The 12769-nt window shown below is 47.4% G+C and overlaps 1 protein-coding gene across 1 annotated transcript in view; it reads right to left on the reverse strand.

Moving 5' to 3' along the window:
• Window positions 1–2529: 2529 nt before the first annotated feature.
• Window positions 2530–12769, reverse strand: part of C10H1orf21 (chromosome 10 C1orf21 homolog) — a 76941-nt gene continuing 66701 nt past the window's right edge. The window contains exons 4-5 of the mRNA XM_086617769.1: window positions 12361–12421; window positions 2530–2568 (exon numbers count right to left, since the gene is read on the reverse strand). Of these exons, the coding sequence (XP_086473895.1) occupies window positions 2530–2568; window positions 12361–12421 (100 nt within the window). The remainder of the gene's footprint in view (window positions 2569–12360; window positions 12422–12769) is intronic.

Consider the following 12769-nt stretch of genomic DNA (forward strand, 5'->3'; position numbering starts at 1 on the left):
TGAATGGTTTGGGTTGGAAGGGACCTCAAAGATCATCTCGTTCCAACCCCCCCGCCATGGGCAGGGACACCCTTCACTACACCAGGTTTCTCAAAGCCTCATCCAACCTGGCCTTGAACACCTCCAGGGATGGGGCAGCCACAGCTTCTCTGGGCGACCTGTTCCAGTGCCTCACCATCCTCAGAGGGAACAATTTCTTCCTTAGATCTAATCTAAATCTCCCCTCTTTCAGTTTAAAGCCATTGCCCCTTGTCCTGTCACTACACGCCCTTGTCCAAAGCCCCTCTCCAGCCTTCCTGTAGCCCCTGTAGGTACTGGAAGGCTGCTAGAAGGTCTCTCTGAAGCCTTCTCTTCTCCATGCTGAACAGCCCCAACTCTCTCAGTCCGTCTCCATAGCAGAGGTGCTCCAGCCCTTGGATCATCTTTGTGGACTCCTTTCGACCCGCTCCAACAGCTCCATGTCCTTCTTGTGTTGAGGACCTCAGAGCTGAACCCGGTACTGCAGGAGGGGTCTCACAAGAGCAGAGCAGAGGGGGAGTATTGTCATCTAAAGGCACATCAGTCAGGTTATAATTTACACAGAAGAGTAAAGCACTTGCTGCTCAATACGAGGGTCACGCTAAGTGCACAGGAAAGATGGGACCATGGGAACTGCTTTTCCTCTCTCAAAAAGCTTCCAGCAAAGCCCACCTGCCTGGTGCCCCTATCCTCAGCAAGGAAAGAAGAAAAAAGATCTATTAAAACCAATAGGTGGCTGAAAGCAACTCTATGTAAAAGGAGTCTGGTGTCCTGAAAGACCACGATGTGGCCGTAACACAGGGTTTGTCCGGGGAAATTCATTCAAGATATTCAGCATCTAGAAAATGAACTGTGCTTCAAAAAGGACGGACCCAATCCCATCACTCTTGTACTACTTGTGAAAGCTTTATAAAGCACTTCTGAGAGAAGGATTTGTGGGATCAAGCCCCAGGACTCTTTATTAATTAAAGTGTTTAAATAATTGAAACGCGCAGTCTCTCAACTCTCCTTAGCGCGGCTACCTGCTCGAGAGCTGACATAAATTATGGAAAAAATCATAAGCAGGACTACAGAGTTGGGCAACTGGGTACCACCTTGAGGATCTACCATTCACTCGGCATGAATGCTAGAGGAAATCTCTTTAGTCAAGAAATTCCCTAATATTTTAGAGATTTTCAGAAGTCACAGGTGATTTTTGAGGGACTTGAAACCCTTTAAAGGGAGCTGATTTTCAGAAGGTCCAGTGAAAACCAGCCAGTGTTAATGGGCTTTGGGTTGAGTGCCCCGCTCAAGTATTGGCCACATCAGCAAAAGATGCTATTAATGCAATTAATTCCACATACATCACACACATCAGAGCAACGAAATCCATACGATGCAGAAACCTACGTCCTGACAAAGTTCCTCCACAGGCTGCAGTGCAAACCTGGCCCTCAGATGGTGTCAAAGCAGGAAGAAACATCAGCACAGGTAACAATCTCCTTTGAAATAATAAATACAAAAGTTGTAATTTTTTTTTTCCTTACGTTTCTTTTTTTTTCTTTTACTCATGACAGCATTTGTTAAAAATATTACATCTGCTTTCGAGAAGGCAATATCCTCTCCGTATAATATGGAAAAATAAACTCTACAGGACACGCAACAGATACCCCCAGTTGGCACAGAGCTGCTTTAAGAGATTAGATCCATGGACTCATCAACACGGAGGGCTGCTCTCGCCTTCCTCGTCCCCAGGCTCGGAAAACATCGTGTCGTAGGAACGGTAAAAGACGAGAATACATAAAAACAGTAAAATGTTTATTTTCTTAGAAAAAAAGAGATCCAAAATGATTGTGATCACACTCCCATTCGTGCTCAGCAAAGCCAATACTGCAAGCTTAGTCCTCGATTAAGATACCTATTAAATGAAACTCTTTTTCCTCTTAAAATACAAATTCCTGCTCCTGCATCGCTTCCAGTATTTCAGTGACAACATGCTTTTAATGGATAATAGTTTCTCAGCTCCTTCTCAGCAGAGAAAAACAAGGCCTGCCATGGCAAAAACATCCCATCTCCAAAGCTTGCAATCACCAGCATTAATAAGCGCTCCGACCCCACCGCGGGCTGACACGCAGCTTAAGGGCGTCTCTTAGATGCTTGGACGTTCACTTACGGAAGCTTTGTGTAACGCTACCTCATCTGCTGCTAGAAAACAGGCCAGAAGCCTCCATAAAATCAACACCGTCTTTTGGATTAACTTTTAAGGATTTGCTGCGTATCTGGACACAGAAAAGAAGTGAGAAGTTGCGACGAGTTTTAACTAGCAGCAACAAAAACAGTTCCTTACGAGTTCTTAGCAATTATTCCTCATCTGGTCATTAAGAAACACTGTAACTGAATGGAGCATATAATGTGGAAATGATCTTCTTCTGTTATGTAGTGCTGTTCGCTCTAGAAGACTTCCAAAAGGTCTCGACTGGGTTGTAATCTATTTACACAGTAGTATTCCTGGTGCGAGCGGCAGAATTGGCACTATGTGACGTCCTCCTCTTCTGAACAATAATCCCGACCCTGGAAGGAGAAAAGCCAGATGGTTTGTAAATGACTACTCGAAGAGAGGAGTAACATAAATCAAGGGAGTGCTTACTAATAATACACATCAGTTCTCTAAATTTTGGAGATTGAAGTTGAGAGATAGGTAGAAACCTTTAAAAATAGGGAATGGAGTTTGCCCAAGTCCCCCAACCGTTTCTGGAAGGTTTGCATGGAACCAGGACAGGAGACTCTTCCCTTTCCATCATGGTTAATCTCATAAATTTCATCTCTTACATTGAATTCCAGGAGGAGGTTCCAATAAATCAATTTATGAAACTCTTTTATGTAAAGATACACCTTGATGGACACAACCCTACAGATCTGTTGTAGAAACACCATCTCTGAGGCAAAAGCGACGAAGCGCGTAATCCTACGAGCAATGCGCTGTTGTGAGCGAGAACATCTCATCCGATTACTCAGCAAGAGTTCAACGTAAGAGCAAAAGATACCATTTATATTGAAATTACACTTGCACAATGGGCAAAAACAGGCTAAGCTTCCCAAAACACGGACTTCTTAGAGCTCAATCGTGTTACGCCTTCTGTCCCATCTCAAACCCAAGACTTGCAGCAGCATCTATCGAGGTGTTAGCCTTGGGAAGGTCTGGAGAAGGCACGTCCTGTCCCTCACCAGCTGTGTCTTGCAAGGAGGCAGAAGAGGACTCAACAAGACCCGTTGCCCTTGTCTGTCCACAGAGAAACAGCCAGAGCTGAGCTTTTCAACACACAAGCCACCCAAGATACCCCGCGTAAAACAAGTGCCTTGAAAGTAGCGTTGAAAATCTCAACCTCTGGATTGTTTCCCGTGTGCCGGGTGTATCACCCGAGCGCTTGCATGGAAAATCCCAGCAGCCAAGCAAAGGGCTGGCGAAGAAGAAAAGGAGAAACAGGAGAGTCTCAGACCTGCAAGAAAGTGTAAAAGCTCCACCACACCCTCTAAGCTGAAGAGACCAACTCAGCAGTGGCAAAACGGGTGAAACTTCTCACTCAAGGGGCACCCAGTAGCCCAACGAATCACAACTGGTCTGGAAAGAGGGTGGGGAAAGAAAGAAGTAAAAAAAGAAAAGGGAGAGATGTTTCTTGACGCAGCAATCTGTTTATTTGGGATGCACAGGCGGGGTACACGTCGGGAACAAAGGCTCCGAAATGTCTCTGCAATTAAAATCCCACCGACGCTGGTGGGATCGCGGAGCTGGCTTTGCTGGAGGGTCCATACCCAGGAACGTGCGGCACTTTAACAGCTCTCCGTGGCCCAATACTATTAGTAAAAACACTTTCTTAGCATGTTAAAAAAGACCCCAAGAGACTAATCAGCCCAAATTTCAATTCAGCAATCACCGACCCAGAATGAAAGAAAAACCCCAACATTATTTAAAGTAAAAGATTTGACTCAGAAAGAAGGAATGACGAAATACTTTGCGGCAAAGCCCAAATCCATTGGTTTACTCCATGTCAGGGACCAGGATGCACTTGGACAAAACCACGAGACTAAGGCGGTGGTGACGAAGGGTTTGTCCAACGTGCTTCAGAGCTGCGAAAGTCATCGGTAGCGAACAATGACTGAGGCTCAGGGCATTTCCAGGAGATTCATCTACCTGGTCTCCTGGCCTTCTGCTCAAGAGGGAGCCCCATGGCCCATCATTCCCCACTACGCCCCACATCAGGGGCCATCGGTCCTATGAAAGGCTCAAACGGACCCAAAACACTGAAGCGATCTTTTCCGTCCCATTCCTCCTGTCGTTCTTCTGCTTCTGGGTTTGCTCCGTGGCGACCAAGCTCATCGCTCCTCAAAAGGATGACAAGAAACCACTTAAAACACAACATGCTGAAGACGTCCTTGTCACAGTGGGGAAATGCCACCTCTCACCCACCCCCTGAAGGCTGCCACGAGCCGGACTGCTGCTGCCAGATGCTTTATTTCCATCTTCACGCTGGTGGGGATGGAGATACGTCGGTGCCTTGGAGGTGGCCTTCATGGCCGTGGCCCTCAGTCTCCTGCGGGCAGGGAGCCACCGCCATCCCAAGCTCCCCGCCAGCCGGCTCCTTCCCACGAGCGTGCGTGGGCAGCGCCAGCGCTGCTGAAAGTGGGAGGAGGGTGTGAAACACCAGAAACACCTCCCACGCCGTCCTGCAGCGTGACACGCCGCTCTTCCACCCACCGAGCGCGGCACCCACCCGCAACCCCGACTCGATCTGCTAATTCGATGTCCAAACCACGAGGAGCAAGACGAGGAGCTCCAAGGATACTGCGTTTTTGGCCGGGAAACTCTCCAGAGTTGGGTTCGTCCTGGCGCTCACTTCGGCATGGGCGGCCCCGCCGACGTGCCAGCTGGTGGGAAGGGGGAGGATGTGGTGAGGGGGCCCAGAAAAGGCTCCTGCAGGCGCTCGGTGGCAAGAGGGGGAGAAACCATGCTACAGGGAAGCAAAAAACCCCTACAATTCCCTTTATTTTTGTAAGACAAAAGCTTTTGTCTCAAGCTTATTCCCTAATTGAATATTTATCAGTATTAACGAGGTCAGTCTTCCTCAGGAAGATCAGAGAAAGAATAAAGTTCCCTGTCCTCACTGCCTTCCCTGCTGCATCATAAATCTGACACACAGGGGTTTCTCCTTGGTGCTCCTCAGGAAGAAGAGGAGAGGTCTCCATCTCCCCACTGGCAGAGGAGGAAGGCTGCTTTGGTCTTGCTAAGCACCATGGCCCCAGTCCAGCAAAACGTTTAAAAATGTCATTTTTTGTGCGTCCCCTGTTTGTTTCAGAAGATGTTTGACAGATGCTGGGGGAGGTGATATCTCGAGCGGCTGCGCCTGCCATCAGTGAGAGACCTGCTGTACTTGAGACGGGGAATCATCCTGGTGGGACTGGGCAAAACCTCACTCAAAACTGGGAGCTGACAGCTTGCAACGCTGCTGAGGTCTTCTGAAGAAGAAACACCAACGTGGTGAAGCGGCAGTCAGATGATGAGCTCCACCACGTGAGCAGAGGAGCTCCAGCAGTATCCGAGTGCTGACTGAAGTGATGATTAGAGTTTTTTTGGGGGAGCAGATGTGTGGCTGGAAGGAAAAGAAACCAGAGGAGGTGACAACTCCCCCAAATCGAGCAGCATCGTGGCTGGAAAACGAGGGTATGGGAATAACTGGAATGTATGGGGCATCCTTTAACAGCCCTTAATAGCACGGGCTATTAAATAAGTTTTAATGATTAAGAGCGTAAACGATCTGCACCGAGAAAGATGAGAAAGAGAACACACTCATCGAAGTTCAGGTAATTCCCAAGAAATTGTTTTCCTCTCCTGTAACTGAAGATAACCTCAAAACACCTTAACACAAGTGTGTGAATTTAAGGTCACTAAATCACGTTGGTGTTCTGCTGCTCGTACCAAACCCGGAGCTAACGGCGCGCTCCTCCGCATCTAGAAACGCGCTCCCTCCCATCCTGACACCCCTACCAAGGCACCACCCGCAGCTGACGATACCCTTTGAGAGAAAAAAAAGAAAGAAAGAAAAAAAAAACACGCACAGGAAAAGCCCTTTTCTCCATTGTTGGGGGTGACAGGCCGATAAACAACCCCCCACGCTGCCCGAATGCAGAAGCCTTCCCAGCTCAATAGGCTTTTGTGCGGCCGGCGGAGTCGCCGAGGGCGAGACGGCAGCTCAGGAGATGGTTCTTCCGCCGCCGCTCCCCAGTTTGGCACCGGCATCCTCGTGCCGCGGCCCTGGCGAGGAGAGGAGGAAGAGGAGGTCGGCCGGTCCGGGAGAGGGAAATGAGCTGCACCAAGCGGCCCTTTCTTCTGGGAAGGCTGAAAGAGGCGGCAGGACACAGTGGTCCCTTTCAGAGGAGGTGGCCGGCGCTGGGAAACGTTAGCCCGGCGCTGCGGTGGGAACCCTTTTCATCAATCTGGTTTTGTTTACAGCCTTCGCGGCAAGGATGGGAAGAAAACGCCGGGAGGCGGCACTACATAATTGTATCCCGTGCGAATTTTTGCCCGTTTCTTATTTTGTTAGAGGAAAATTAAGAGAGTCATTAAGAGCAATCCACTTTGCTAATGAGTTTCAGCCTGAGAATTCTGTCCTTGCACACGTTCCGGTTAGCAACTCCCCCCCCTCCGATTTTTAACGGCACTCTTGAATCACGGCACAAGTTGCCGCGTTGTGTCCTCCCCCTGGGTCATGCTTGGTTTTCCTAACGAGGGGATGGAGCGAGATGCCGCTGGGCATCTCTCCTCCCATGGCCTCCAACAACAAACTGGTAGTCTCCAACCCGGCTCTGGGCAACCAGGTGCATGGATCAGTGGAGAAACCCCTGCCAAGACCAATTTCTTTCTCAATCCAAAGTGAGATCCCCTGCGGCAGTGGAAATACAACGCTCCAGCCTTGGGGTATCCACCGCCCGCACGAGAGTTCGTAGCAAGACATCTTCACGTGCTGTGATGCTTTTTAATCTCAGTTTTTAACATGAGGGTGGTGAGGCACTGGAACAGGTTGCCCAGAGAAGTTGTGGCTGCCCCATCCCTGGAAGTGTTCAAGGCCAGGTTGGATGAGGCTTTGAGCAACCTGGTGTAGTGAAGGGTATCCCTGCCCATGGCAGGGGGGTTAGAACTAGATGATCTTGAAGGTCCCTTCCAACCCAAACCATTCTATGATTCTATGAGCATGTCTGCATGGCGATTATTTTTCATAAACCACTGTAGGAAACAGCTGATGATGATGGGATCAGCGATGGTTTCCTCTGGTGCAGCTTACCTGGATTGGCTTTGGGTCCAGAGATGCTTCTCTTCTGAGGGTTTCAACCCCAGATATAATCCCAGAAATTGCTTGTCAACTGTTCAGTTATACCTTAGCCTTGGTAGTTTATCCTACATCGAGACAGCTGCCTACACACTGTGCCACAGCCTACAGCAATAATATATATACTTAAAGGAGATAATTTCTGAGGACTGTTTTGCCGCTCTGTACGTAGGATTCAGAGAAAGAGGCATTTTTCAGATCACTTCCTGTGCTGGCCATTATCAAGATGTTTTCACTAGCAGGCGCTAAACACAGTAAACTTTCCACATTTGACATTTTATACGTCACAGCTTTTAATTTCGTTTTTATTTCAATATTTTCATGCAAGCCTTGGCAGGACAGGGCCCCATGACAGAAGGGTTTGGGTTGGAAGGGACCTCAAAGATCATCAAGTTCCAGCCCCCCTGCCATGGGCAGGGGCACCTTCCACTACACCAGGTTGCTCAAAGCCTCATCCAACCTGGCCTTGAATACTGCCAGGGATGGGGCAGCCACAACTTCTCTGGGCAACCTGTGCCAGTGCCTCACCACCCTCAGAGTGAAAAATTTCTTCCTTATCTCTAATCAAAATCTCCCCTCTTTCAGTTTAAAGCCATTGCCCCTTGTCCTGTCACTACATGGCCTTGTCAAAAGCCCCTCTCCAGCTTTCTTGTAGCCCCTTTAGGTACTGGAAGGCTGCTTCAAGGTCTCCCTGGAATCTTCTCCAGGCTGAACAACCCCAACTCTCTCAGTCTGTCTCCATAGCAGAGGTGCTCTGGCCCTTGGATCATCTTAGTGGCCTCCTCTGGACCCGCTCCAACAGCTCCATGTCCTTCTTGTGTTGGAGGCCCCAGAGCTGAACACAGCACTGCAGGGGAGTTTGTGTCTCCATCAAGTCTGCGGACTTGAGCCTGCAAAGACCATGCCCAGGATTAACTAGTTCTCCGCTCTGAGCCATCCTGTTCAATTCATGTGGGGTTTCTTCGCAGGGGGTAAGGTGGAGTCTGTGTGTCCCTGGCGTGATCAGAGTCCAAATAAAGTTGAGATGTAGGAAGGAAGCAAAAATAAATCCCAAAGGCTGAAGAACTTCTAGGAGAGGCACGGTAATTCTTCTTCAGTGTTTCATGTTGACTCTTAGTGAATCCATACACAACATCTGATCAAATTAGTCCCTGCACTGGCAGATTAGAGAGAACCCAGGTGACTATTTTATCTGCCCGAATGCCAATAGAAATGGACTAAATTCGCTACCGCTTCCCACTGCAGCCAGAGACGCTCTTAGTGGGATGCATTTCTATCTTCTTAATCACAGACAATATTTAAAAACCAGATTTATCACTCCGCAATGAGCACAGCGACTTCCTGCATCCCGGCTCGGCTGGTGGGGCCCATTTCTCCTCTTCTGAGCATCACACAGCAGATCTCAGATTTACCCAGCGGCTTTAGGAGGGATGTGCCAGTCGCTCTCTGCTTCCTTCTCGGGTTTCCAGAGTCATATCTCTGCCTTCGTTTCACAGGTCAAGTGACTCACTTGAACTTCTGACCCATGTCTTCCTAATTTACTCGGTGGTGGGCTCTCTCCTCAAGCTTAACTCCTGCTATTACCTGTTGCTCATCCGCTACTGGAATGTATTTATGTGATTTCAGGCAAGCCCAGTTTTCAAAAAATGATAACGCTGTCACCTGGTGAGCTGCCTCCTCACCACTGCCTGTCTCAGCTCCATTTTCTTCCTGACCTCTTTGTACAGACATGCCTTTTTGTCTCCAAAAGTGAAGCCCGGGACTCTACTCACAATAACTTCAGCGAGTGTGAAACCCCCCGAGGACTCGCTGCGGCTGCGGGCGGCTGCCAGGATGATTTCCAAGCCAGTTTTCACCCAAACTCTTGGGCCTCATGCTGCTCACAGGTGACTCAGTCTTTCCCTCTCCTCTCCCAGTGCAGTGCACATCCAGCCTTGCTGTCCTGCAGAAGCTCTGCTCACCCTCTGCCTCTACACCAGCGTCTCAGCAGCTGCGCTGAGGTTTGTTCAACCTTTTCACCACCTGGTTCCTACACCTGGTTCCTATCTGTCTGGATGCATGTTGTACACCTCAGAAACACCACCATGAGAAGCGCTACGTGGTCTGTCATATACATATGACATATACATGTGACATATAACTACTGCTTCCTGTGCTGTCATCTGCTTAACTCTACCCAGCTTCTCCCAACCTCCCACATCACTTTATATCCTCAGCTTCTCATAAGGTTTTAGTTTTTTATTCTTAACTCCAACTCTGGTGCCTCTGAAATGACTGTGTTGACTCCAGCAGAACCAACATCTAACCCTACGTGTGGGCCTGAGTTTTACATTCTCAGCCAGTCCTACCTCGGCATTCAGTACTGAGTCTTCATTCCAGTAGTTCTTCCTTCCAACAAACCCTACAAATTGAATTACCATAATCGCACGTGGTTCCGTACGTGCAAGCTCAGCTCTAGCTCTCCGAGCAGGGACACTCACGCAGACAGGAAGAGACATCTCCCTCTAAATGCCTCGCAGCGTTTTGACACCAAATTTTGGTAGACAGAAGCTCCACACCTTGGGGTTGATGTTCTGGTTCTCACCTCTGGGTGGCATGGGCAGAAGGCAGTTCAGCTTTGCTGTGCCCACACGGGCAGCCAGGATCTCATGCTGGGTACCAACAGAGGCTAGACTTTGAGAGAAATTCTCCAGCTTGTTTCATTAAGGCTTTTTTTTTGATCTCCAGGCTTCATAAATACTTCATATTTTCAGTTGCTAAAACATCAGCCTGTCTTCTTTCCGTTTCACGCTTTGATTGCAGAAATTTTATTCTAGCTGACCTTCCTGCCCATTTAACCGTTCTCCTGAGCCCAGAACGCCCACTTAATTTTCTTCTCTAATTCTCAGCACCCATGTTAGAGTCGCCGTTACTCGTTTGTATCAGATGACCTAACAACCTCTTGGGATTTCAATGCAAGTCGAGGGATGTTTTGCAGATTCTGACTGTAGAGTTTCTGTAGACACAGCCCAGGAAGTCAGTGAGAGACAGGGTGTCTCCATCACAAATCCAACAGCACTCATGGTCACGGGTACCAAGTGACCATTACAACATGTTTTGGGACCTCATCAACCACAGGCAACGCCCACCCGCTTGCACAGACTATTTCAGCCATAACTGGTGAGCTGCTCAGTGATTTAATTCTTCTAGTCCTTCGATTGCTCTCCTCCGTTTCCCTGGAGAAGGAACTCAAAATGCTATTTAGGGAATCAAACAACATCCCTCATATTTTCCAATCTTTTTGGCGCTTACGGCAGATACCTACAAAACCAATTCATTATGACCAAAGATTAATTAACAACCCTCAAAAAATCTCTTAAGAAGACTACTTCCTCAGGTGCAGGAGGTCTCCAGAGAAAGCAAATCCCATACTCAGCTGTGCATTAACCCCTGCAAATGCCATCAACAGTCAGCACAGGAGCTGTCTTTCTCTCTCTGACAGATAAAACTTTGTATTTCCTCTAAATAGGCAACCGCTTGATCTAGAAGATGAATTAGTACAAGAGCCCTGGTCTGGGCTGTAGGCAAGACAGATCTTTGGAAAATCCATTTCACTGGAGATTCTGTGTTAGACATTATGGAAGGTGATGATGTCCAGGAAAAGCATCTAAATATTTATAGGGTGAATGCATTTATTTGAAAGAAATGTAGCTTGGTGGGTGAGCTACCTGGTGTAGTGAAGGGTGTTCCTGCCCATGGCAGGGGGGTTGGAACTAGATGATCTTTAAGGTCCCTTCCAACCCAAACCATTCTGTGATTCTATATTATGGATATGTAGAAATTCCACTTTTAAAAGCATATAGGTTAAGTAAAATCTTATTCCTGATAATACTAATATAGAAATACTCTTCTCAGGAACTTGCAAACTCCTCCTCACTTCTACTTTTCCCCTTTCATTTTTTACTTTCATGATTTTATTAATTTTTTTTTTTTAGAGTAGCAGAACAAATTTGTTGCTTGGAATGAATAAGAGATTCACCTACTCTAGCATCCCAATTCCTAAGACCAGGAGTATCAGCAAAAATAGCAGAAATTGGGAGTCATCCAAGGAAAAATTGCCCTCCTACTCTGCAACCTAACACTACAATTTAGGAGCACAAATTACTTTATTCCAATTGGGGAATCAAATATTTAATATTAAGTATTAAAATATGAAGTGTAAAGAGTATTGTATATTGGTGAGCAAACATCCAGCTCAAGGTATAAGCAAAGGCTGAGATCTTGCTTCTGGCTTCTCTTCTAGATCCAAACAGCCCATTTAATTCCTCAAGTCCCAGTTTCCCACCTAGGTTGTGGTGTAACGGTTTGCTCCCATCTCACAAAGAAGCTGTGATTCTCATGGAAAAGACTTGTGGAACACACGAAAGCTGCCATCAAGACGACGAGATATGCAAAGAACTATTCACCCTCTTCAAAACATCTCCAGCATCATTATTTTACTCAGCGTAGGTCTTGAGGCAGGGTCATCCATACTTACAGCCACACTACTCAGAACCAGGAGTGATTTTGAAGAGATTCAGTAAAAAATAAGGAGGGGATCTCAGATACTACCAGATTCCAGTTGTCTCCCACAGAGATTAAATGAAAGATCAAATCACTAAAGGCATAAACCTCTCCTTTGTGCTTCTCCTCCACCCACTAGTCCATATATACCCGAAACGTTTGCGTTGAGTTGATTTGCCACTCATCCTAGCCTGGGGATGTTTCCACAAAACAAAGGTTTCTTTCCAGTATCTCCTGCAACTTCTCTACTTTTTTGGTTTTCTTTGTTCTTGAAGTATCTAACCCACGCACGGTAAGGGGCACCTTAGACCACAGTCCCTCCAAGTACTGGAGAACGTGGAGTGCTGCAACAGACCGCGTCTGGTTGTCCTCTCCACGGAGCTGGGAAAGCTGCGTGTCCAACCCCTGAGTGAAAACATAAGGTTGCTTTGTTGTTTCTTACCTTTTCAATTTTTTCATCAAGCATTCTGAAGAATTCTTGTTGGCTTTCAGAGATGTGCATGCTGAAAGGCAAAGGAAGAGGATCAGTACCAACAGGATTTCTTCCATTTTGAACACCAACGCTGCAGTTCAGAGCTGCTGAGGGACTCAGCCAGAAGTTCTTACCACTGCATAAAATAAATCACTTTCTACAATGACAATTTTTTAATCTTTTTTTTTTTAGTTTTTTTGGTTTGCTCACAGACTAATTATTGCATTTGGTTCTGCGTACGCGTGCTACACTCGGGACGGTACCTAGGACCTGCATGCATCCAGAGACTATTCCCCTTTCTAGGCAGGTTGCAGAAACTTAATAGTCCACTACTGTCCCTTGGGCCGTGAAAGACCCTGTTGCGTCAAGACAGAAGGTC

The sequence above is a fragment of the Tauraco erythrolophus genome, chromosome 10 (genome assembly GCF_009769465.1).
Source record: "Tauraco erythrolophus isolate bTauEry1 chromosome 10, bTauEry1.pri, whole genome shotgun sequence".
Lineage (NCBI taxonomy): Eukaryota > Metazoa > Chordata > Aves > Musophagiformes > Musophagidae > Tauraco > Tauraco erythrolophus.